The sequence below is a fragment of the Lissotriton helveticus genome, chromosome 7 (genome assembly GCF_964261635.1).
Source record: "Lissotriton helveticus chromosome 7, aLisHel1.1, whole genome shotgun sequence".
Classification (NCBI taxonomy): domain Eukaryota; kingdom Metazoa; phylum Chordata; class Amphibia; order Caudata; family Salamandridae; genus Lissotriton; species Lissotriton helveticus.
The window spans coordinates 183,205,221-183,231,249 of record NC_136068.1 but is presented as its reverse complement, the minus strand read 5'-3'; the positions used below and the strand labels follow the sequence as shown (position 1 = coordinate 183,231,249).

Here is a 26,029-nt window from a genome sequence, read left to right as displayed (position 1 = left end):
ATCCAAGGCAGGTCTCAAGGATGTCTTCGAGGCAAAAGGCAATACACTGTTCACGGTGGACAGGCGAGGCTTGGATGAGGACTTTGAAGCTAAAATGTGGGCGAGCTTTGTGTCTGATCCCTCTACTTGGTGCTGACAAGTACCTTGCGGTAGTGCCAGAACAGAGGCCTCATGAGCAGCCTGGGAGCTCTAACTTCCCCGGACTATGCGTGATCTCAGGGAGCCATCTGTAGGAGGGTAGAACCCACTACGACCATTTGTGCTGGGTGTTGCGTCGGTGGAAGCTTGTCCTCTTTGGTATCAGAACCCGAACTCTTAGCCAACGACAGCTACTCAAGTTCAGGGACGGAGGCCTCCAGCTACTAGGCGTACTCAGTTTCAGTCCTAAAGAGGTCTGGAATATCGTTGTGTTGACGATGCGCCACTGAAACTGAAGCAACGGCTCCACTGTTTCGGAGGTTTTTTTTGTTGAAAAAGGCAAGCCACACTGCTTAGGAATCCTCTTGGTGGTCACGGGACAAGCAGAGGTTACAGACTTGATGGAGCTCTGTCCTCGGACCTTTAGAGGGACACTTGGGGCAAAACCAAAATGGAGTTGTTTCCATCAATAGGATATTCTTGTGCATCGAGGATGGTAATGTAGGCCCTAAGGGACCATGACCCGAACAGGGCATTGAAAATGTCTGAGTTGGAGGGGAAATGCAGTAGATGAAACCAAAAGCACAACCGTAAACTCTTTTGACAAAGAATGGATCAGAGCGGGCCCAGCGAGAACATCACAGAGTGTCAAAACAGAGCTTGATGGACAAGCATGAACCCGACTGAAAAGAAAAAACAATGTAACAACGGAGACAATGCCCATGCGCATAGCGAGTAATAGGTAGAGATCTTCTTCAAAGAGAAACAACTTCCATATGTCTGAGCCCAACACTAGATTGCAGGAGTATGAACAGTATGTGTATCAACAGCTACACATGCCACACACTTTTTTTTCTCATTATTTCTACTTTAGAAGTGTTTAAAGAAGAGGGCTTGGTCAGGAATGCTGCTTTATGTACTTTTAGACTTAATTTTGCAATGGAATGTAGATAATTATGTGTTAATCTGCAAAAACTCACAATTATTCATCTTAAAATAAACAACATATAAACAATATGTTTGCCGTACACGGACATTTTCTTGCTACTGCAAACAGTTTCTCTTTGGAAAAAGCAGTCCCAGACTCGGCACACAGATGGATAGACTCTTTGTTTAGGAGTATTAATGAAGATCTAACGAGGAGTAGGTAAAGGTTCTTCCTGCAATCCTTCAAGAGAGATGCAATAAGCATAAGGGGTTTCTGACCGAATTGATAGATCAATATGAGGCTACTAATAAAGGCAATACTCCCTGTCCTACTTTTACAGGTCAATTTGCTCATCACCAGCCAAGGAAGGGTGAATGTATTAGAGACAACAAATAACCCACAGGGAACTTCTGTGCAAGCCACTAGAACTTCATCCTGCACACCTGTTGTCTCAGAGGCTGTCCATATGGCTCCCGCCATGAATGCCATTACCCTCCTGAGGATACAGGCAGGCAAAGAAACAGTTTTAATGTACTTCATAGGGGTGCCCAGGTGCCTAAACATACTGTCTGTGAAGACATACTGAACTTACCACCCAGAGCCTGTCCATATGTGCTGATACTCGCTGGCGTCCCTCCATTGAAGCCAGGCCATGAAGAAAGGTGGGTCCAACCAAAGAACAAAACTGTTCACTGGTTAAATAAGCACAGGTATTTTGACGCCAGGAACATGAGTGAAATCATCATGGTGGGGGGCAGGGTGGTAAGGACATTACTGGGGACTCTATAGTGGTACATTTTCGGAAGTGCATAATATCCTGAGAGTTAAAGAACTGCCACATAATACTAACCCCCAAATCGTGTCACTTCCTCTTGGTTATTTCTAAAAGCAGGTAGTATCACCACCTCGTACAGCTGTTCTTCCTTAGCAGGCATATCCACTTAGCTGCAACAATAGGTTTGAAGTTCTTAATAGGTTTGAAGATGTCAAATGGCTACGTGGGCAGTTTCCACCCAAATCACCAATCTTACGGGCTGTTAATCAGATCGCTGCCCACCCCAACCTCTGCAATTACCCCACTAAGTATTCTGAGTTGGAACGCGGCCGGGCTTCGTAATAAACTATACCTGCCTGAGTGGCTGTCATTCATGAAAACTTATATTGTTATGCCACAGGAGACATGGGAGGTAGCTCCCACTACAATCGACGGGTGCCAATGCCATAGTATCACAGCAGCTAAATCGTGCAGCAGCCGAGCAGTGAGTGGGCGAGCAGTGTGGCTAAATATAGCACTAGGTGGCCACACAGATATTTTGGAAACACCAAGTGTTAGCTTCCAAGCTGTTTTATGGAAGAATCACTTCAATCTTTACCTGGTTAATTTTTATAATAATGATTTTAACAATATACCGAATACAACATTCCTAGAATTATCTAGTTATCTTACTGAATTGTCTGACAAAGTTGTTACTGAAGGGCATGTAATGTATCTATGCCTAGCAGGCGATTTCATGCTCATCTTCCATCTGCCCATAATACCGTAGCCAGCTCTACATCTGGAGCTGATCCAGGAAGCCAAGACTTGTCATCCTTATTAGCCCGTCTTGATGTAATGTAGCTAGTGGGAAGGGACACTAAAAATCCACCTACATATCGATGTAGAGGAGCATCGTCATTTACAGATTATATATTTGTCACAAGAAGTCTGGAGGAGGTACTTTCACACGGGTCCTACTTTTATTGACCATAACCCCCTAGACTAGAGGTTGTCTTTTAAATAGTTACTAGGAATAAGCATAATAGAGAGATTGAGGCCAGCGACCTCCAACCTACAATGGATAATCTAAGGTTGATATGGCAAACGCAAGATCCTACCCAAGTATTACAATCAGTAATTAAGAATAATATGGGAGTGGTGGAGGTTTGCTTGGCTGAGGAGGAACCTGAGTATCAGATTGTTGATGCTTTTAATGAGTTATGTTTAAGCATCCAGAAAGCTCTTCTTAAACCTGTGAGGCCCCATAATAAAGTACATCGATGGTTTAATCACGATTGTACCCGGACTAATCAGGATCTGAGGATAGCTCTTGGGAAGAAGCCCAGAGAACATTGCCACCCTGAGGAACTAATACAAGGTTGTTACCTCTAAGTGATCGCAGGATGTAATATCGGATCAGTGGGATTTATTAGCGCAGGCTGCCCTCCTGAAAGATATTAGGCATTTTTGGACTACCGTTTCGGACATGAGACATAAAAACTAGTTAACGTCTTCAGTCTCTTGTCATATTACAAGCGAGTCATGGGAAAATCATTTTAGGAAAGTTTACACTGCACCGCCGGCAGAGGATACTTTTGAAATTGACAGTAGGAGGCTGATAGAAGTCAAGATAAACCCAGCCGAGGTGGAAGAGGCTATTACTCAGAGCGCTAGGGGAAAGGCCCCAGGGCCGATGGTGCCCAATTGACTTATTTAAACACAGAACTGATCTTTGGGCCCCCATCTTGACTAATGTGTTTAATAATCTTGCAAACTCCAATGTGGCTACCTCATGCCATATATCAATTATTGTTCCCATATATAAGAAGGGCAATAGGGCTGACCCCAGTTGATTTAGGCCTATTTCACTTATCAACACTGCTGTCAAAATCCTAAAGTAACATATCTATAATAGAATGCATGAGTGGGTCCAAATGGAGTCCATCTTGCAACCTTCACAATATGGATTCCGAAACAAGATTGGGACAATTGAGCAATGTGTGAATTTAAACTTGGTGCTAGGTAAATATACTGTGGCAAAGCAAACACCCCTGTACCTGGCGGTCATGGATTTATCTGCCGCCTTTGATTGTGTTAGCCGTTCAACATTATGGCAGATATTATTAAGAGGCCTGGATGCTGTTCTTGAGCACTTTTTTTTGCATATCTGCACACAAATATGAAAGCACGGGTTGGAATGAATGATAATGGAGAAGTGACCAACGACATAGACATTTTTAGGGGTGTTAGACAAGGGTGTGTGTTGGCCCCTGTTTTCTTTAGTCAATACATCAATGACTAGCATCTCTTTTTAACTGGTATCACCAGTGACGTCCTGAAAATAAAGGATGAACTCTTATCCGCATGTTTATATGCAGATGACACTGTGCTTATGGCACGCACACCAAAAGTAGTGCACTTGTTTATAATTGCTTTTGTTATATATTTTATATATTTTATTATTATATTTGTTTTTTGGGCCACCCATGATCTGTGTACTAATTAATCAAAATCACATATGATGGCATGCGGGCCACGATGTATCCAGCTTTCCACCATGTCAATGGGTCTAAACCAGCTGACGAGCGTTAACAGGTTCCCATACTTGGGGGTTACCTTTGCGACTTCTGGTGCATGGTCTCCTGGAATTGCACACAGGCTAATGAAATTATCTAAGGCAATCGGCTCTCCTTTTAGCTTTCCCCAACCTTGAGATAGGGGTCAACTGATTCCTCTGCTACAGATATATAAATCCCAATGTGTTCCCATTGCAACATATGGAGCCGAACTATGGGGGATCGCAAATTGCGAGGCCCTCCAACTTGAAGAAATAGGTTTTGTAGACGGCAGATCCAGTTTCTACCTCTCATTTCATTTGCCATAGTGAACTCAATCTGCACCACATAATTGATTATATTAGAGCTAGACCGGTTGTCGAACTGGAAGAATGAGAAGGCGACGCTAACTAGACACATTATGCATGACTTCCTCTCTTGCGATAATAGCCTTCAAATCCCATGGCTGGCATATATAAAAAAAAAAAGTACTGAACAATATTGGCATGCAGAAGACTTTTGCCGAGTCAGACTCACATCTTTGCCTCAATAAGAGAGAGTTAGTATCCACTTCCTATAACTCTGAAATAGAACATCGCTTATATAAAATGGAAGGGAAAACTAAGGTTATGTCTTATCTATCTATGAGAGCTCCTTACAGCCACCTACATACCTTTGGCAACCACGGGGACGCTCTTTGTTATTTCGTTTTAAAGCTGATACTTCTAAATATTTGCTGTGTTTTCCTCTTGGTTACCGGTCAAACCTGGGTCCTATTCATGTCCATTTGATGGAAGAACAGGCCTAACAATGATGCACTTTATGTTTTTTTGTAAATTCTAAAAAAATTATACTAGGCTGTTTTCAATCCCATTATTTAAAAAGAAGGGCAATAATATCAGGCAGTTAGAATTGCTTTTACATTCATTTTGTTGCAGAATGACGTTGAAGTTCATTTAGATGTAGGTTCTTTTCTGAGACATGCTGCAAGGGCACGAGGCACTATGTTGTTTTAAATTATGCGGATATCTCTGTATGAACTTTTTAACTATTTGACATTTTAAAAATGTTTTTATTCCTTTTATGGGTGAAATGATGCTTGAAAAAAGTTATTTTGGATTTTTGAAGTGATGTCATGATGGACGGGGTCTTGCTTTTCCACTCCGGTCCTATAAGCTGGTCAGTGCAGGAGTGCTTCTACTTTTACCGCCACCATCACCCGCTGCATAAATACAGTGAAGGTGGAGGAGCGGAATGGCCCAAACTCCAGAAATCATGGAGCCTAAAAATGGGAATCCTAGATTAGGATACGCGGTTTTCAGCTCTGGCAATCTCAAAAAGTACTGCAAGATGTTACTTGAAGCTTCTAATAAACACACCAGACATTTGGCAGTAAGTAGTGTAGAATTTGGCTTGAGTAACTAGACGCCCTTATCGTAGCAGTTGTGGCAATCTGTGCAGTTCCTTCTCAGCACCCGTAACCTCTTGTCGCAATCTTACTCCAGGAGTGGTACTGGTATACACTGCACTTACTCAATAGGATGGAGCTGGCACAATTACGATTTTAAGAAATTAGGCCTGGAGTCCTCTTTGGGGTAGATGCCAATATAAAGCAATGAATACATTTTTCGGTTCTTGGGGCGTAAGGCATCAGCACCTTGATGTCTTCCCAAGTACTGAATACCCCTGAGACAGGAAAGATTGCGCTCAAGGTAAGAGTCTCTTTATGATACCCAAGGTGACTGTAACGAATGGGGATAGAATAACAAATCTATGGAACTTCATGTCCCTGATTGTGTTGTGGTGGAACTTAGACTTCTGTGTTTGTGCTGTGCCATCCGTTAGGTACTACTGACACAGCCTCCATCTGGTACTCATGTCACGTAATCAAATCTATTTAGGCAGTTCCAGTGATCTAAAGAATAAGCTGTGGAGGTCAGGTAGTGTCCTTAAGGCTTTTGCCCTTAGCATCTCACAGACTTCTATTGATGCATGTGCACATGAATCTTAACCACAGTTCACCAGATTGGAGTCGTGTCCCTTCATCTTTAAAAGCATAGAGCTGTACATCTTTTTTATCTTAGCAACAAACGATGTTGCCTCCCTCTTCGTGTAGTTCTTCCCTGAGCCTTCTCCTTCTCCAATAGATATTTCCATTTCTTTCATGGTTTAAAGAGCTAGCCCTGTAATAATACACTTGGACTTATATGTTGTGAAGTCTCTGTTCTCCCAGTTGGCAAGAGCGATCTCCTTTCACTTGGGACCCTAGAACTACCTCTCAAGAGGCAAATGTTATCTCTCCTCAGCCAAGTCATCTCCCCTCTTGCAGGATACCAAGGTAGTCTCCCAAGACAACTTTTAGTCTCCCAGGAGATCTTTGCAATATCCAACATACACAGTGCAGTTTCTCCTTTCTCAAGTCCGCCTTCACTCTCATTGGTGCCCAGTTCACTTCCACTTCTCACAGGAGAGAAGTGCAGTCTCTCAGGGGCACAGTGAAGTCTGGCAGGTGCAACGTGCACTGTCCACTTTCCCTGCCAGCCTTTCCTCGCGATGGTGCTCGATGCATTTTCCCCTACTGCCAGGAGGCCAGAGCAGACTCAGCAGTCTCTCAAGGGACTAGTGCAGTCTCAGGTGCAAAGTGTGGTCTTCTTTTTTCCAAATGCCCTTTTCAGTCTCCTAAGCAGCACATGCCCAGGTGAGGATACGTTCTTCTATCCGCAACTGCAAATGTTATTTATACCGGTGATCACTGCAGTTTTCTTTTCTCTTAAATGCCAGTGAATACACCTCTGCCCATGTGTACAATGGCACTACCCATTGGGAGGATTCTCAAGCAATGCTATAGCTCTCCGATATGGGCCAAAATCCTTTTACGTCATCTTTTGAAAAACAAAATGTTATCAGTAAAAACATTTCCATTCTTTTTAATGTTTCTAATAACCAGGAAACTGAAATCAAAAATATACTTTTACTTTCCTTTGATACAAGTAATAAAATGGTTTACTGATTTTAAATTAATTAAAAAACATAACAACAACAGAAAAAGGTTAAATAAAGAGCCCTGGAGGCTGTGAAAAACTTTCCTCCAAAGCAAGGACTAATCTTTTCAGGCTAAGCAGCAAACCGATCAGTGACAACAGAACCCGTCCAGGGCCAGAGCACTGAAAAAGGGTCAGCATACCACGCCACATTCACAATACACATCTGATGGCCTTGCTCTGAAACAGGACCGACAAACCACTGAAAAGCAAGTAAACATATCTGGTGATTTAGCTTTGAAAGTGGGTCAGAATTATTTTACCCATTGAAGAGACGCATCAGTTGGTGTTCCATGAAAGCTGGTTTGCAATCTTCTCCAGTCACAGAGCAGGCAGATAGCTGCGCTCTGAAAGCAGGTCCTAAGTCAACTGCAGTTACTAACATGTCCAGTGACTGTGATCCAACAACTGACCAGGAAACCCCTTTTGCAACTACGGACCATCTACTATGACTATGTGCTGAAAGGTGGTCACCAAACCCAACCACAGCTGCTCTGAAACAGATCAGATGATAAAGCTCTTTTGGGCAAATATCAAACCTCTCGGCAGCCACGACACATGCACAAGACGGATCATTGCAGCCGATTGCAGTAGCCTCTTCGCAGCTAAGACACATCCCTGATGGTGTTCTGGCAACTGTGCAAAACTACCCGACCTCTACAAAACATGTCCACTATGGAGCCCTGTAGATAGGGCGGCAAGCACCTCCCCAGCTATGAGACACACCCATTGACTCACACACAGAAAAAAGGGGACCCTGATCTTCTGGTTACTAAGAATCAACAATTATGGACTGACAAAACCACTCATATTTTGGACACAGAGACCAGCTTCTGACATAGACTAACTATGTACAACGGAAACTGAAGAGAAGGTGTGGCTGACTCTCTGCTTGTCTGGGTTAATGCTGAACTCGGGCGGCATCTTCGGGGCAGACTCCTGTTCCACCTCTGGCTGTCTGTGGATTAGCACACTCTCCCATCTTCGCCTACGTTGCAAAGCAGAGCTTCCAGTTCCTTCTGAAGACAATGGTCTCACAGAGAATGGGGTTACAACATTATTCCCCTTTCACCATCATATGGACATATTCCAATCTCCCAACAACTCAGATGGAGAAGTTGGTGGTGCTCCGCTCCGTCAGCCATGTTACACCTTTGCTCTAGATGCTGTACAAGGTGAGCAATGCAAATGAACATGAAGGAAGGAGTATCCTGGAATGCCCTCAGTTAGGAGGCCTCATCTCACTGTACAGTCTGTACATCTCGCCACTTTAGAGCAATCCTGAATGCCGCCAGCGGCACAACCTCAGAACTACACCCAAATGATGACTAATTAGGAGGTCCATCTTGGGCAGACCCCTCCTCTGGAGCATTCTCCTTCTCTTTCTCCTTCTCAGCAGTTCCTGAAGTGGATGAGGACGATGAGGAGGATGACCCCGGCGTGCCAAGCGTACGTCCGGAGTGCTTGTATGCTGAAGTAAGCTCCTGCAACTTCTCCGGGGTGGGTGGCCACTTAGCAAAACCAGGCTCATTCTGCAGAAAGATGACAGCTGTGTTGTGTACAGCTTTGTAGTACATTTCCTCTCTGAAAGAAGAACAGAAATTCAACATCTTTACTCACTGTCACTTAAACATCACAACATTTTCTGCACATCTTTATCCCGTGTCTTCCTCAACCTAAGGTCCCTATCCTGTTTATCAGACAAGGTAGCTCCACTTGACTCCACCCAGGAACCTCTGCATACTCAGTCCCCAAAGCTAGGACCAACTGATTGCATCAAGGTTAATCTTATAATTCTATTCCTCATTCCAGTCACAAGCTCATCACTTACTGATCTCCCTGTGGCATCCAACATAACAGTTTATCCATAATACGCCACCTAAAGTTTGCACTATTGCATGAAGGTATTAGCCTGTACATCCTATAGCCTTCAGTTGCTGCACCTTCAAGGGGCTCCACCCAAAGTTTATTTTGGGACTCCACCTAATGCATAAACCTGGGGCATAAAGATACAGCTCCCACCTAGACATCCATCTTTTGTTCAACTCGAAGGTCACTACTTCACTCATGAACTGTACCAATATATAATTGTTTCCCATGGGCAAGTAATGCCTGCTTATTCTAGGGTATCCACTCTTCTGGTCACTCCAACCTTCTAATTGTCCCACTGCCTGCTGTCCTGCTCACCAGGGTGTCTAACACCATCCTTATTTGTTATACCACATTCTCTTATTTTTATGCAAGGACACTATGACCCATTTCCCAATTGCTGAAGATTCGAAACATGAGTGTTATTGAACCCACTGAAGCCAAAGTAAGATTATCAACTGGGACTTGGGCCAGCAATGCACACATGGCTGTGCTGCCCTAAGCCTGGGTCCTTAGATGGTACACCATTCAATATAATCTTTGGCGGCCAGTGTTGTCAGGTCGTGTGGTCCAAGTGCCCACATGTTCAGGCAGCGTGGGTCTTGCACAAGACCTGTGCTATTATATTATTATCCAGCGAGGTAGCTACTGGACTGCATATTCTGGTGCTTGTAAATTGGTGCAAATGTTCATGTTCTCCTCAGGGACCTGTGTAAAAAGAGGAGTAAAACTTTGTGTAGTACTATCCCTGGAGCCTGGATTTAAATTCGGGAAGACCATTAAAAACTTTACAAATGGGGTGGGAGTTGAAGATGCCCAAATTCAATTCCACTGCAGCTACTTCTGCTGAGATCTATCTTGCCTTGAAATCAAATCAGGAACAAACATTCAAAAGCATTGTGAATGTGAAGCTTCAGACATCTCCAACCACCTTTATAATGTTAGCGTTGTGTTGCACAAGTTACTACTTGTGTAACAATATATCTGTGAGAGACATTAGTTAGTGATAGATTCCTTACCTTAGAATATCCCCAGGCGTCAGACTGGATCCGGCAATTTTTTGGGTAGCAGTACCCATGCGCGTCGGTAGGCGTCGTCCGCGGCTCCGCGTCCGTCGTCGTGGGCGCTGTGATGACGTCGCAGAGTACTTAGACGCCGCCTCCGCGTGCTGGCGTCAGATCTTATACACAGCTTTTCCGCGCCAGAAACGCAGAGCCATGATAAAAACCAACACTGGTGCCATGAAACTAGGGCCCTGAAAGGGGATGACCTTAACCCTAGAAATCGGTTCGCAGAACGGGGAGGATGGGTGGGTCGGTAAGGAATTTATCACTAACTAATGTCTCCTACAGATATATCGTTACACAAGTAGTAACTTGTGCATCTGAAAGAGACACGTTAGTGATAGATTTCTTACCTTAGAATAGATACCCCAGCAATACCAACCCCGGTGGTGGGTCTGCGAACCAATAATCACACCAGAAAGTCCTGGAGGACGGAACGGCCAAAGAAGCCATCCCCCCTGGACTTGGCTGTCCAGGCAGTAGTGTCTTGCAAACGTGTGCAGCGAGGCCCACGTAGCTGCCTGACATATGTCCTGCAAGGGGACTCCCCGGCCCAGGGCAGTGGTAGTCGCCGTGGCCCGAGTGGAATGGGCCCTCAGCCTTAGCCAAGGAGTAGCACGCCTGGACGCACAACACGATCCACCGAGAGATTGTCCGCTTGTGCACCGCCCGTCCCTTCTTAGCGCCCACGTAACCAACAAAGCGTTGGTCATCCATCCGGAACTGGCGTGTGCGATTCAGATAGTATGAGAGCGCATGTTTTGGGTCCAGACGGTGGAGCCTCTCTTCCTCTTTCGAGGGATGCGGAGGCGGAAAGAAGGTGGGCAAGGTGATGGACTGCCCGATGTGGAAGGCTGTGACTACCTTGGGCAGGAAAGAGGGTCTTGTCCGCAACACAACCTTGTCCGGATGGACAGAAAGGAAAGGAGGTTTAGAGGAAAGAGCCTGGAGCTCGCTCACTCTCCTGGCAGAGGTGATGGCAACCAGGAAAGCAGTCTTGAGTGTAAGAAGACGGAGAGGACAGTTATGAAGCGGCTCGAAAGGAGCGCACATCAGGTAGGTTAGAACCAGGTTCTAGTCCCACTGGGGCATCACGAAAGGCACAGGAGGGAACATATGAGGGATGCCCTTTAAGAATCTGTTAACAATCAGGGACTTGAACAAAGAAGGCTGATCAGGTAGCCTTAAGAAGGCGGAAAGGGCAGAAAGGTAGCCCTTGATAGTGCCCAGAGCAGAGCCCTGCTGGGCAAGAGAAAGAAGGAAGAGGAGAACCTCAGAAAAGGGTGCAGAGTGGATCCACAGCCTTTGCTGTGCACCATGCCACAAATCTGTTTCACCTGCAGGCGTATACCGACTTTGTGGAGGGACGCCTGGCTGCCGGAATTAAATTACAAACTTCAGGAGGCAAGTCAAATGGCCTCAACTGTCGCCGCTCAATCTCCAAGCATGGAGGTGGAGACTGGACAGGTTCGGGTGGGGGACCGTCCCCTGCTGCTGCGACAGAAGGTCCTCCTGAAGAGGCAGACGAATCAGGGGATCGACTGACATACTGAGTAGCTCTGGATACCAATACCTTTGTGCCCAGTCCGGAGCCACAAGGATAACCTGGGCCCGGTCGCGCCTGATCTTCTTCAGCAATCTGGGCAGAAGTGGTATAGGCGGAAAGGCCTACAATAGACCGCAACTCCACTCACGACGAAAAGTGTCTCCGAGCGAGTGCCGCCTTGGAAATTCCAACGCGCACAACAGATGACATTGCGCGTTCTCTTCGCTGGCGAATAGATCTAACCAAGGCTCTCCCCACTGCTGAAAGAGGCCTTGCGCCACGTCCAAGTTCAGACGCCATTCGTGATCCATGATGCACCGACGGCTGAGTTCGTCCGCCCTGGCGTTCAGAGAACCTACCAGGTGTTGAACCACCAGGGTCACTCCCTGATGTTCCAGCCACTGCAAGAGGCGCAGGGCCTCCTGGCATAGGGTCCACGACCCCACCCCGCCCTGTTTGTTGCAGTACCACACGGTGGTGGTGTTGTTCATGAACACTTGCACTACACTCCCCCGGACAGAGGGGAGGAATGACTTCAGTGTAAGCCGGATCGCCCGCAGCTCCAGAAGGTTGATGTGGAGCTGGGACTCTGCCGGAGACCAGAGGCCTCCGATCTCCGCCTCTCCCATGTGGCCCCCCCAGCCCTGGAGAGACGCGTCCGTCACAACTACGTGCCCCGGTTGGGGCAGGGAGAGGGATCTGCTGCTGACCCAATCGCGGTCCGTGAGCCACCACTGCAACTGTTTTGCAGTGCCCTCCGAGATCAAGACATGGTCGGACAAGTTGCCCTGATGCTGGGCCCACTGAAACTTCAGGTCCCACTGCAGAGCCCGCATCCGCCACCTGGCGTGATGCACTAGAAGGATGCAGGAGGCCATCAGCACCAGAAGCCGCAGCGTCAACCTGACCGAGACTCGGGATAACGGCTGAAAGATCGGAATCATAGCCTGAATATCCCGAACCCGCTGTTCGGGAGGATAAACCCGAAACTGTGCTGAGTCCAGAACCGCTCCTATGAAGAGGAGCTTCTGAGAGGGACACAGGTGTGACTTCGGCACATTGATGGAGAACCCCAGCAGGTGCAGGAGGTCGGCTGTAGTCTGAAGGTGGCTGACGACTGTCTGGGGTAACAACCAGTCGTCGAGGTAGGGGAAGACTGAAACCCCTAACCTGCGCAGATGAGCTGCGACCACCGGCATCACTTTCGTGAACACCCGGGGGGCGCTGGTAAGGTCGAAGGGGAGCACGATAAACTGAAAGTGCTTGTGGCCTACCGTGAACCGCAGGTAACGCCGGTGGGCCGGCAGGACGGGGATATGAAAATAAGCGTCCTGCAAGTCCAACGCTACCATCCAGTCTCCCGGGTCCAGGGCAGCTAGGACCTGAGCTAGTGTCAACATCTTGAACTTCGCCTGCCGGAGGAAGCCGTTGACGTTCCGCAGGTCCAAGATAGGGCGTAGGCCCCCTTTGCCCTTCTTGGGTACCAGAAAGTAGTGGGAGTAACAACCACACCCTACTTCTGGCCCAGGAACGCACTCGATGGCCCCCTTGGCCAAGAGGGCCGTAACTTCCTCTCTGAGAAGTGTCAAGTGATCCCCCGACACGCGGTGGTACTGCGGTGGCATGGCTGGAGGGGTCGCCTCGAAGGGGAGGGAGTAGCCCCTTCGAACGATTTGCAGCACCCACCTGTCCGATGTAACAGTGCGCCAGTGGAGGTGGTGATGGCGAACCCTGCCTCCCACTGGCGTCACATGGGCCTGAAAGCTCGGACTAGGAAGGTTTTGAGGCAAGAGCTGCGGAGGGAGGTGTGGACTGGCCTCGCCGTTGTCCACGACCGCCGCCACAGCGGTTTCCACAGCCGCCACCGTGCTGTTGAACATTCTGCGGTGCGTGGCTGGCAGCACATGTGGGGGCGCTGCTCCCTTGGCCACGAAAGGAGCGAAAGGCACCCGTTTGCTGGCGCGGGGCCGAGAGGCCCAAGGACTTGGCCGTAGCCCTGGAGTCCTTAAAGCGCTCAAGCGCTTGGTCTGCCTTGTCGCCAAAGAGGCGACGGCCATCAAACGGCATGTCCATAAGAGTGTTCTGGACATCAGCCGAGAAGTTGGCGGACCTCAACCAGGCGTGGCGACGAATCGTCACCGTCGTTGCCATTGCTCTGCCCAGTGAGTCCGTGGTATCCAGCCCACACCGGATGGAGTACCGTGCCGCATCTCGACCCTCCGCAAGGGCTTGGGTGAGTTTAGTCCGGACCTCCTCCAGACATTGTGGCAGCACGTCCGCAACCGTGTCCCACAGAGAGTGGGTGTAGCTGCCCAAGAGGCATGTGGTGTTGACTGACCGCAATCCCAAACTCAAGGATGAGAATACTTTCTTTCCGTACTGCTCATACCTCTTGGATTCCCGATCGGGGGGAGCTGTAGTAAATGCGGTCTGGGAGTTAGAGGCCTGGATGACCAGGCTCTCGGGGGTGGGGTGGATGGACAGGAAAGCAGGGTCGCCCAGAGCCGGGCGGTGGCGTCTGGCCACGTTCCTATCTACAGGCTGACCTGTAGCGGGCCTGGACCAGGTGCCCAGAAGAACGTCAGACAAGGCCTCATTAAACGGCAGCAGAGGTTCGGCCGAGCTTGCCTGCGGTTTAAGGACCTCAGTGAGGAGGTTAGTCCTCACGGACGCGACGGGGAGTTCAAGGTGTAAGGCCTTGGCTGCCCGCGTCAACACCACACTATAAGCAGCCTCCTCCTCCGTAGCCACGGTAGGAGGGGAGACAAAACCAGTGTCTGGCGAGGTATCCAGACCACTGGCGTCCCCTAGCTCTCCTGACCAGTCCTGGTAAGACTGACACTCCCGTGCCAGAGGGTCTTCAGACCCCTCCCAATCCCCCTCACCACCCATCTCCTGATACTCAGGACCAAAGGATGGGGCCAGGTCATAAAAGTAGAAATCTCCCATCGGCGTCGGATACGGTGCCGAGCGGCGCCGGACCCGAATCGAGGGAGGGAATCGGGGACGGCGCCGCCCGAAGGCGGCGCCAGGGCGACACTCTAGGGGGCGGTGCCGGCGAGGTCGTGAGGTCAACCGGCGGCGACCCGGACGCGGAACCGGAGCCGGAGCCTGCGGCGCCGGGACCGAAGTCACCAGCGGCGTCGGGACCGATGTACCCGACGGCGTTGGGGCCGAAGCACCCGACCCGCTGGTACTCCCAGTCGGGGCAGCAGAGCCCGAAGGCGACGCGGAGCACGACGGAGGAGTGAGCGACCTCATGGCCGAGAGGAAGGCCTCGATCTCCTCCGGCGTCGCGTGCTGCCCAGGGAACGTCGGGTATGGAGCAGGCCGCGACGCCCGCGGCTCCGCTGGAGTCGCGTGGGCGGTGTCGCCCGAACCCCCGGCTGCGTCGCGGGAGCGCCGGGGGGAGTCGGAAGAGCGATGACGTCTCTTCGACTTCTTGTGCTTACCTGAGGAGCCTGAAGACCATGGACGACTCCCGGAGCCATGGTGGCTCCGACCCCGCGACCGGTCCCTCTACCTCCTCGCGGACCAGGACCTCGAGCGGAGCGGGCCGATTGCCGGAGCTCGAGCCGCTTGCGGGACCGCTCCCACCTAGCCGTAGACGTCAGGGCTCGACAGTCAGAACAGGCCTTGTCGTCGTGGTCGAGGCCTAGGCAACGAAGACACCGGCGATGGGGGTCAGTAACTGACATCAGTCGGTCGCAGTCAGCGCAGGGTTTGAACCCAGGCATCCCTACCAGCACCGTCGGAGTAGTATAGACTTCGAAGTAGATCAAAAATGATCGAAAAAGTTTAGTCAAAAATTGACTACGGGTACCACTTTTTCCGGATCGGCGCTTGCTGGCGCGGAAAAAAGAACTGACGTCAGCACGCGGAGGCGGCGTCTAAGTACTCCGACGACGTCATCACGGCACGGACGACGGACGTGGAGCCGCGGACGACGCCTACCGACGCACTTGGGTACTGCTATGCAAAAAAATTCCGGATCAAGTCTAACGCCTGGGGATATTCTAAGGTAAGGAATCTATCACTAACGTGTCTCTTTCAGATTCAGGTAGCAGCACAGACAGCAGTGACAACTCTGTACTTCACTCATTATTGCATTTAGCATTGATTTGAGGTCAATCTTCTTTTGCGTTTTGCAAGTGCTTTTATGTTATAGAAAATGTTGCAAATAATGACACTTCCTTTTTGTACCATGAGATAATGTAAAGACAGGTTTTAAGTCTCATTTCTTGGCTCAGGGTGTTGAACAATAATCTGATGAAAGGAAACCCCACGACCCTGCATTTACCGAGCATAGTAGAGTGAGGCTTTTTTAGTAGAAGGCTACTGTCTGAATATCTATGATTGACTTCACATCTGCATTATTTTAAGCCAATGTAGCTCCTTTTCTTTCACTCCTCGATGTTGTTGTTCTTCTCCTTTCTCATAATATTTCTATATTTTCTCTAGAAAATTCTGTTTGTCTTCAAATTTGAGTAAATTTAGAATTAAAATTAATTTCTTAGCTTGATGTGTGTTTTTACATGAGACAACATAGCATTTGCCGCTCACTTTTCGTGCCCAGTTTGTTTCTGATCTAACAAAAACTCTTTAAAAAAACGAGGATTACAGAACAAGAACAAATAGAGGGTGTTGGGGGTTACAGTGCATACAATAAAGCAAATCAGGAGCTGGAAGAACACTTTGGATGTAATGTGAATGTAGAAACACAAAAGGTGCAATTTTTTGAGGGTGCAAGAAGGGCACATCCCATTGATCACTATGTGCCCAGTTAAATATGCAACTTATCTTTTGTAACCACCCAGTGAATATGTAGTCTTCCTGCAGATTCTTCACCATGATCCTGCTTCCAAGGGAGTTGACCGATTCTGGAAATTGTCAGAAATATCAGTTCACTAGTGCTGGTGGTATTGTGGATCCATATAGTAATTACCAAATATGGCGAAGCAGATCCATAAAGACACCACCAGCACAGTGACGTCCGTTTCATCGAATGGTCAACAGCAGGAGTTTAGCACACTCCATGACACAGGAAAAAGTAGAGTATTATGATAGCAATGTTCCTGCAACTAAGGTGATAAACACTGATACACTGTAACATTCTATTTGGCACCAGAGTACTTAGCACAAAGCCTCCCAAGTAAACCCAAACTCATCCCCAGTGGACACCACCAGCCAGAGGGCTTGTTGTTATTTCAATGACAGAAGTTTTTGTATGTGTCTCCACCTTAGAATGTGCTCAGGCCATCTATTTTTTTATGCACTTCGTTACCATATTTTATTCATCCTAATTTCCTGGACATTGTGTTTCTTTAGTGTAATTCCCTTTGTCAGGCAGCAATGGAGTTCTAAAACCTCTAACATCTTCAGCCATAAGCCTTGATCACGTGTTCTTGGAAGACCAGTGAGGAAAAGGAGTAACATGGTTATCCAAGCCCTGGAACACTAGTGATAAATGATAGTGCCAACCTTGAGTAATTCCTGACTTAGGGCTGTAAAGAGAAGGAAACTTCTTTCTTTAAAACCTGTAGCCTACTTCCTCCTCCAATAAATGTCTGATCTTTTAGCCATCATCATGTTTATTCTGCCACTAATACTCATCCCTTAATGACTATCCTCTACTTATAGTTGGATACCTACATCAGCTCATTTACATTGCCTCAATTTACCAATTCCTGGGTCAACATCTTGCTATCACTGAATCTCAACCAATTTATCCCTGTGTTGTTGTTAAATTCGGAGGCTGCCTCAATATGGTCTTTTCTCACCTTCACTTCTTATTCACTGGGTCCCATACTTGTTTATATCGATTTAGTTTGGAATTTTACACACTGCTGCCCAGCACCTCCCGGCTACCACAGAGGCCCTCCACATTTTCATGATTGGCCTATCACTTCTCATGTACATCCATGCAGTGTGTCCTTGGGATGCAATGAGATTCATCCTCTTTCTCTGCCAGTTGGTTAAGCGCTGTTCAACTGTGGGTCACCTGCACCTGTTCATCTCCATGCTATTTATTCCTCCAAGTGTGTTGTATAAACCATGATGATCCCTAGACCAAAACGTCCTTATATTGTTGCACTGCATCCTCCTCCTCCTCCTTCCTCCCAAGGCCATTCAAGTTGATGGCCGTCCTCTGCGAGAGTAGTTTGGAGCCAGGTTCTTTTTCTCCCTGGGTCTTTTGCACCTCCTGTTCATTTATAGGCTTTCTCCTAACCACTAGGCCACTGCTTCCTACTATTTATCCCTCAACCATAGCCTCCCCTTCTAGTCATTCCTGGGCTGCAGCCTCATCCTCATCTTGTTCTTCCCACAGCCTTTTCTTCTGGTTTGTCCATGGGAACCTCCTACTCAGCCTTGGGCTACTTTCTCCACCTGTTCACCCCATGGCCTCTTTCACTTGATCCTTCAAGTATTCATCACTGCACTATTACCTCCTCTTCTCTAGGCTTTCTCTGCCACCTGTACATCAATAGCCTCCCTGTGCACATCCCCGGGACACCCCCACCTCTGATTCATTCATTCCTACCCCATCTCTACACCCCTGTGCTCCCTCCTCTTGTCCAGACGTAGGGCTCGTATTCTTCCTATTTATCAATAAGCAACATTTTAACTTCTAGCTCCTTCCTAGCCTTTGTCCTCTTGTTTATCCCTGGACGTCTCCTACTCCAATTCCCCATCTCCTACCTCCTTCGCCTCTTTTTATACATCACACAGCTGGCTCCACTTTATGTCCATAGCTAGCCCTCTTCTGACTACTCTTCCCTCCACTAGTGTTGCCTCCTCATGCTGATGGCTTGAACCTCTGCGTCTTATCTCTGAAAATCACAGAGAACAACATGGCCCTTGCTATTTTTTAACAGGCCTGAGAATCACCTTGTTCCACTGTGAAATATCTAGGTACAGCATAAGGTCCCAACATACATCTTCTTTCTGTGCTCAGATTCCTCCATACAGTAATTGAGGCTCATGTAAATTGATCAGTGGGAGACAACGCAAGACTGGGTAGGTAACAGCTCTACAGAGAAGAAAGAAAAGTAGCTTAAAGTTGAGTACTTTTTGCAGACATGTTGAGATCCACTGCGATACTCATGATCAAAGGCCGGCAGTGCAAGCTGATGTCGTTTGAACTTGCTCTGCTCCATACGGACCAGAGCTGGTGTTGGTGGGTCTCGCCACTCCGGAATGAAGATGATAAAGGACAGTGGTTCTTTTGAACTCTCCAGAAGTTTCTGAAAGGAAAGATCAGAGTAAAAGATTGTATTACAATGAATATAAAAAAACATAATTTTGTTGATGCAGAGGAAAGGAAGAGGTCCTTTGAGGATAGGGAATCTTTGAAAAAGGGCCTTCCCCTCTTCCTCAATGTAACATGTTATTCCAAAAAGTGATCTTAAAAACACAGCTGAAATAAGCAAAAAATTACTCACAAGCACTAGCATTAAAATACATATTAAATTACAATATATTTCTAAAAACTGAAATTTTACAAATAAAACATGCACATAAGAAGTACATTTTTCTATCCTATTTAAAGACCGGTCCAAAACAATCAGATTGAGGTACTGGATGAAAGTCATAAATATTAACGCACCATTCTCCTTCGATTTTGTTCCTGAAAAGCTGAAGACAAAGTGCTGGGATTTTGCATTCTTTGCTGTTACAACCAAGTTGATTTATCTATTCAGATGCTTCCCCGAGCACTCATTTAAGTACCATTCTTGCGTCTGCTAGCGGAATTTGCTCAGCTCATCCAAATGTATATTTGGCAGATTTATTAGATGAACAAACAGGATACTTGTTCCTAACTGACTGGTTAGATAATGCCTACTAGCAATGCCTGCCTGTACTGGCTGATCTGATTCATGGTAGAAACAGTTCCAGAAATGAATGGCCTGCCCTGACTGGGTGGGTGGAAGCATTTACGGCCGCCGACGAGCAGGCTCGACTACACGGCAATTGAGTTGCGTAGTAATCTACTAATGTCGCTGAGACACGACAGCGAAAGAGTTGAGCTGTAGAATACACCCTACCCATTTCTTACATAAACATTATCTCTTTTTACACAAGCACTAAGTAATATTGTGCTTGCTCTCCTTCCTGCTTACGAAATTGTCTCGTGGGATGCTCAGTCAATTATCTGTCCTGAGGATGACCATGTACGTATGACAAAGGTCGAAACGTCGTCAACGCAATTGTGGCCGCAATTTATGGAGGACACATTGTTTTGTGCGTTGTAGTTCCAGTAGTGTTTTGGAACTCCGACTTTTATGTAACCTCGTTTTGTATGCCACTTGTCTGGTCGTGTATGTTTATCAATTGTTATATGTACCAGTGTATATGTCTGAGCCTCACGATATTTATTTATTTATTTTTTTTTTTTGCAGAGTTTTATATAGCGCGAACTAGAACCGAACCGAATCAGTTATCAGAGCGCTTTACATAGCACCAGTTATTACTTTTTTATTAAATAAATTACTCTTTATATGTTTCTCTAAGAAATCTTGTTTCCTGTATATGGCCATACTTTCTATTATTGCCCCCCCCCTCCTTTTTTACTATGTGGTGTGCAGTGTTCTTTGATTTAAGTACTTGTGTCTAAATTATGTTTGTGTTATGATACTTTTGTGTATGCTGTGAACCATTGTTTGGATAAAATACTGCCCCGACTTTCAGCATGCTTAAGTATTATAACTGCATTGTGGGAGACTACTTTCCTTGGATAGGCAGGTGCACCTGTGGGATCACTAACCTTGCACAAATGAGTCAGATGATGAATTGATTAGGGAAAGACTTGTGAATCGGTAACCCTAATAGGTTGATGTTTCACTGACACCACTAAAGGACTGTATGGTGAATTATGGAAGAGTCACTTTGTTATCCCAATTTTTTGTCTTCCGGAACCACTGGTCCTCATGATAATAGATTCACTGTACCATAGACAAAGTAAGGTAAGGCATAGTAGACTCTTTTCCTAACTAGACTTAAAATGTGAATGACTTTTCTGAGGAGTGCTAAAGTTTCTTCCTAATTCCTCTGTGCTTCTACAACATGTTTTCTGTGTCCCTATAATGCAGCAAAAATATACATTTTCAAAATAAACATTTTATATAATATAATGTAGCTAATTTTGAATGTGTTCAAACATAAAACACCCGTTGTCTCGTTGCTGAAGGTGCCACTTCAGACATGCCTTGTTAAAATTAATGGTACAATGCCCATAATTGTGTGCTCATTTCCAAGCCATTGCTGTGGGGAATTGGGTGCACATAATCTATTATTGCAGTTATCTATGGGCGGCAGGTGAGACTTCCTTTTACAAAAAACAATGTAGTTCCCAGTCAGTCCATGGTGGCTTGGGGTAAAAGGAACACTCTTGAAATACAAGAGCTGAGTTCAGCTCCTGCAGCACAAATAATTATTTTGGACCCTGCTACAAAACCACCAAGAGAATATTTCTCTAGTTTGGGTACCTGCCACAGATGGTTGGTGCTTTGAAAGTTTTCCCTGCTTTGGCGAGGATTCAAGAATTATTTAGAGTTATTAGACTTTTTATTTGAAGTTATAAGAAAAATCATGAAGCAGTCCATTGGGTGTCAAACCAAAAGAACAAAGAAAGAGGAAGCATATTTTTGCAAGTATTTCTTACCTCAAAATGAGTAACCATGACATCCATCAACTCCTCGCAGAATGGAGGGTTTGCCTCAAAGGATCCACTGACGGGGAAGAAATCCAGACATGGCCTGAAAGAACCAAATGGCAATATCAAGAGAGCAATCTGGGTAGTGTGTGGGTGTGTCCATTTGGAAAGCAAATACAAAGGATATGTATCTTGTTAAAGAGAGAAGGCTCAGGAAAAGGCTAATAGTAGGTGAGTGGGAAATGGCAAAGGAAAGGGACAAAGTTGTTGACTAGTTCTAGGGCTGGGGGTCCAATGGACCGAAAGCACGAGAAAAAGGGAGCACATGAGTTCTCTGAACATGAAATTGGTGCACATTAATGGACTAAAATTATGAGGCATAAGGAGAGGGCTCAGACTATGAGAGCAGCAGAGAAATGCATATAATAAGAAACTACAGAGACTGCTTAGGAGAGGATATTGAGCCTGAGCCCAGTGGGAAAGCAAAAGTATGTTTGTGTATCTTGCATTACGGAGGCATCACGGGAGACTGAGGAAAGGCATCGTGTATGGAACTAGTTGGGTGCTGCATTAGGGTTTAAACTCTGTTGCTGGTAGAATAGATAAGGCTGTCATTTGATCTGGAGAGTGGGACACTTGAAATAGTTGTTAATTCGAGGACTACAAAGCATATACTTGAAGTGGAAATCCAGGATTTTATGCCGGAGTGAAGGAAGCAAAAATATGCTGGTGTGGCATAGAAGAAATAAGTAGGAAAAGTCCGTAAGTTCGAGAGAGTAGAGAGGACCATTGTTTGGAGGTAGGCTTGGACAGGAGAGGGAAAAGCAGAAAAGAGCTGCCTTTAGAGTGCTTAAAAACACCATAGATGTGATAAAATACTACGTGACATGGCAAGTAAAGCAGTGAAGGATTAAGAATATGGAAATGAAAGCCTTTCAAAAGGAATCCCAAATAGGACTCCTAACATGTTGTAATTACCACAGTGTAAATTAACAGGGTGCAGAACGGAAAGATGTGTGACAGCACATAGTTCCAGGTTTCATGACTGCATGTTTGACTAAATGCTACAACCTCTACGCCCAAACCAGAACCTCACACACAACTCACCCTCTTGATCCAAAGTAGCCATCAGTATCTGCAAACGCGGAGCAAAACTGCTTGAAGTAACAGTTGAGCGGCGAGGCAAAGCATTCGAACGTCACACCAAAATGCTTATTTAGGGCTTCAAATACATGAACAGGTAGAGCACCCTGCAGGCCTGTGCCTTCATATAGCCCAACTCCAAACATCACCTGAGAAAGAAAGAGAGCTTTAATTGAACCCCGACCCCAGAAAATACCACTATCTCCCTCACTCCCAACACACTTTGATAATCAAAATTGTATGATACATTTCTGAGAAAGAAGGAAACAATTTCTCCATGAATTTGAAAGCTACAACACTTTCCGCCTCATAGGTTGTCCGATATTGCAATCTCGAGATTCTAGTTTACGTTGACAACCCCCCCCCCGCTTTTAGTCTTGTACTTTACATGGTACTATTACAAATTCCACCTCAATTGTCTCAATTTTATAAACTGGATTATGTAGTGTTTTTTTTTGTTTTTTGTAAAGCGCACAGCTGCCCCAACGGGGCGTCCCGGCGCTGTATAACGCTGTGGAACCCTTGCTGGCTCTCCCTGTGAGATGCCTCTCTTGGGCACCCCCAAGCTGAAGCCAGGCATCCCAGTGTTGTAGGGGCCGTTGTGGAGATTACGCAAGCTATTGCCCAGAGTTGCAGCGTGGGACCCATGATTAGAGTAGGCGCCGATGTGTGACTTAGCAATCACTGTGTGTGCGTTTTAAAAGATGTGTGGACCAATTTGAAAGTCAATTAAAGTAGGAGGGATTTAGAAAAATGTGGTAGCACTACATTTCCTTATCCTTTTAAGTGCTTTGCTATTTTGAAAACTATCAAAGAATCTGTAGTGTTGCTAAGAAGAGTACCCGATAATTAAAGGCAGTGCCATACTGTAACTAATCGCAGCTTAAGGTATCAAACTAATGGGTTACGCTGCAAGACACTGAGAATTTATTAGACTACTATAGTCTTAATATACCTCAACAGTCACAGTTCTATACCAGTAGGCAAGTCGAAAACTACCAGCCCAAATAGTTAAGGACAATAACAAGTAAACAACTTACCTGATATCGACGAAGTAGACACCAGACACGAGGCAGAAATTTCTCAAAAGTTGAGTCATCTATGCAGCTGTATCGATAGAGGTACCACTGCAAGACAAGACTACTGAGTTACCAGCAGATAACACCAACTACAGGAACCACTGCAAGAGAAGACTGTGGTGTTACCAAGTGACAACACTCAAACCTGTGGCTTCCTCAGCAGCAGCTTCCATTGTAGAAACATTGTAAGAGAAGGCCACTCCACAACATTACTAAGGGTTTCAAACTAACCACACACACAGGAATTACCAGGGCATAATTTTGAATTTGTGTAGAGAAATGAAATATTATTTGGAGTGGACAATAGACTACCTCAAAGGATAAGGCTACCATCCACTAGAAGACACGCAAATTAAATGAACTAAACCTGTGCTCCATTCCTGCTAACGTGACATGAAGCAGTCGTGCTTATTTAAGGCAATGTCTAAAGTATTGCAGCAGTGCATACACAGTACAGAAAGTCACATAAAACACAAATTCCAAAACCAATTTTAAAATGAAGAGAACATGTTAATGAATACAGTAACCCCAAAATGACAAAAGTCCAATAAGGGGAACCGGATATATGAATATTTAAAGATTTAAGTGAAAATAGTACAAGAAAGCACCAGTGTCAATTACAGTTCATGGAAGTGGTAGACCAGGACCGAGGTGTGATTTCAGGCTGAACGTGATGGAATCCTGGTCGGACACAACAAGTGGATTGTCCTGGTAAAAGTATTGGAAGTCAAAAAGTTTGAAAACATTTCTACACTCTAACGCAGAAAGGGGCTTTGTCAATTCTTGAGAATAAATCTCCTGGAGCCGACCACAACTGAAATTGTAGCTGCCACAGTGTAAGTGAAAACTGGATACTTGAAGCAGGTTAGTCCCCAGAAAGGACATAGTTACTTTTTCTGAGGTGAACCTTGACAGGGATGAAGCTCTTTCACAGCTAATTCAGGCCAAGTACAGGCCTGGAAAGTTGCTGTAGATCGAATGCGAACTAGCCTCCAGCACTTCAGCCAGGGTAAAGATAATGTTCTAAAACTTACAATTCGAATATATTTAATAGAAGCCGACCTCACCATTAGACTGGCTGTTCATTAAATATAAAAATACGTTGTTGACTGTAGTCTGAGCTTGTTCTGGTCAAAAGTTATAGATTAAAGTGTATAATCTGCACTTTGACTTTTCCCATGTACAGGTTATTGCCTGGACAGTGACAGTGTCGCTTTGGGCTGAGTCACTGGGGGAATAAACCATTTCCAATGTCACACATGTCCTGCTCTTAAGTATGATGCAATCGGCCTTGTGGGCAGTGAAGTGTGATTACAAGTGAATTATTGAATGCTTAAAATCAGGTTTAGATTTTCCTACCTGTTCAAAAGGTATTTTTGACACGTCTGGGCAGCAGAGTTCAAACTACTGCTGTTAGGCCTGAAGCAATGTTTTCACTTCCACTGTACTGGGTAGCACAACAGGGCGTGCAGTCCACACGTGGGTGCTGATTCACAAAGGCAAACTTACACTTTTGTGTGTTTACAATTGTTTGCTATTCACAAAGGTATTTTACAAGTACTATCTTTACGACTGTGGAGTCTCCACACATAGAAAAATATAGGACAGTACTATCTTTTTATGTGCAGAGACTCCGCTGTCAAAAACATACTACTTGAAAAATCCCATAGTGAATAGCAAACAATTGTAAACTTTCACAAAGGTGTATATGGTTACCTTCACGAATCAGGCTGCAGAACAGTAGTAAAGGTATTACAGCAAGTGTAAACTTACACAAAAGGGCAAACTTACCTTAGTAAATCAGGCCATGTGAAGATTCCCAAAGGTAAACTTATTACAAAGTGTAAATGTACTACTGTTTTTGTATTCACAAACTACAAGTGCAATGAACAAGTTACTAATCTTTGGGAAATCCTTATCTGGTAGAGACTATCGGGAAACATCCTTTACAACGCAACTTTTACCACACAGTGCTTTTACATCGCAACTTTTACAACGCAAACCATTACAACGCATTGCGCTGGGGGGCGCTCTAGGATAGGGAATAGATTTAATTTACTATCCAACACCTTCCCTAGTGTCCAAGGGGACTGGAGTTGGAATAGTAAATTAAACTATTCACTATCCTGCACCCCAAAGCGCTATGCGTTGTAATGGTATGCGTTGTAAAAACTGCGATGTAAAAGCATGCGATGTAAAAGCATGCGTTGTAATGTCATACATCCGAGACTATCTAGCCGCAGATCCCTTACCGTAG

General features: G+C 45.9%; 1 protein-coding gene across 1 annotated transcript in view; it reads right to left on the bottom strand.

The window, feature by feature from the left end:
- Window positions 1–7,335: 7,335 nt before the first annotated feature.
- PCIF1 (phosphorylated CTD interacting factor 1) overlaps window positions 7,336–26,029 on the bottom strand; it is a 125,162-nt gene continuing 106,468 nt past the window's right edge. The window contains exons 12-16 of the mRNA XM_078651906.1: window positions 23,734–23,820; window positions 22,658–22,842; window positions 21,560–21,653; window positions 18,967–19,142; window positions 7,336–9,003 (exon numbers count right to left, since the gene is read on the bottom strand). Of these exons, the coding sequence (XP_078508032.1) occupies window positions 8,748–9,003; window positions 18,967–19,142; window positions 21,560–21,653; window positions 22,658–22,842; window positions 23,734–23,820 (798 nt within the window). The 3' untranslated portion in view covers window positions 7,336–8,747. The remainder of the gene's footprint in view (window positions 9,004–18,966; window positions 19,143–21,559; window positions 21,654–22,657; window positions 22,843–23,733; window positions 23,821–26,029) is intronic.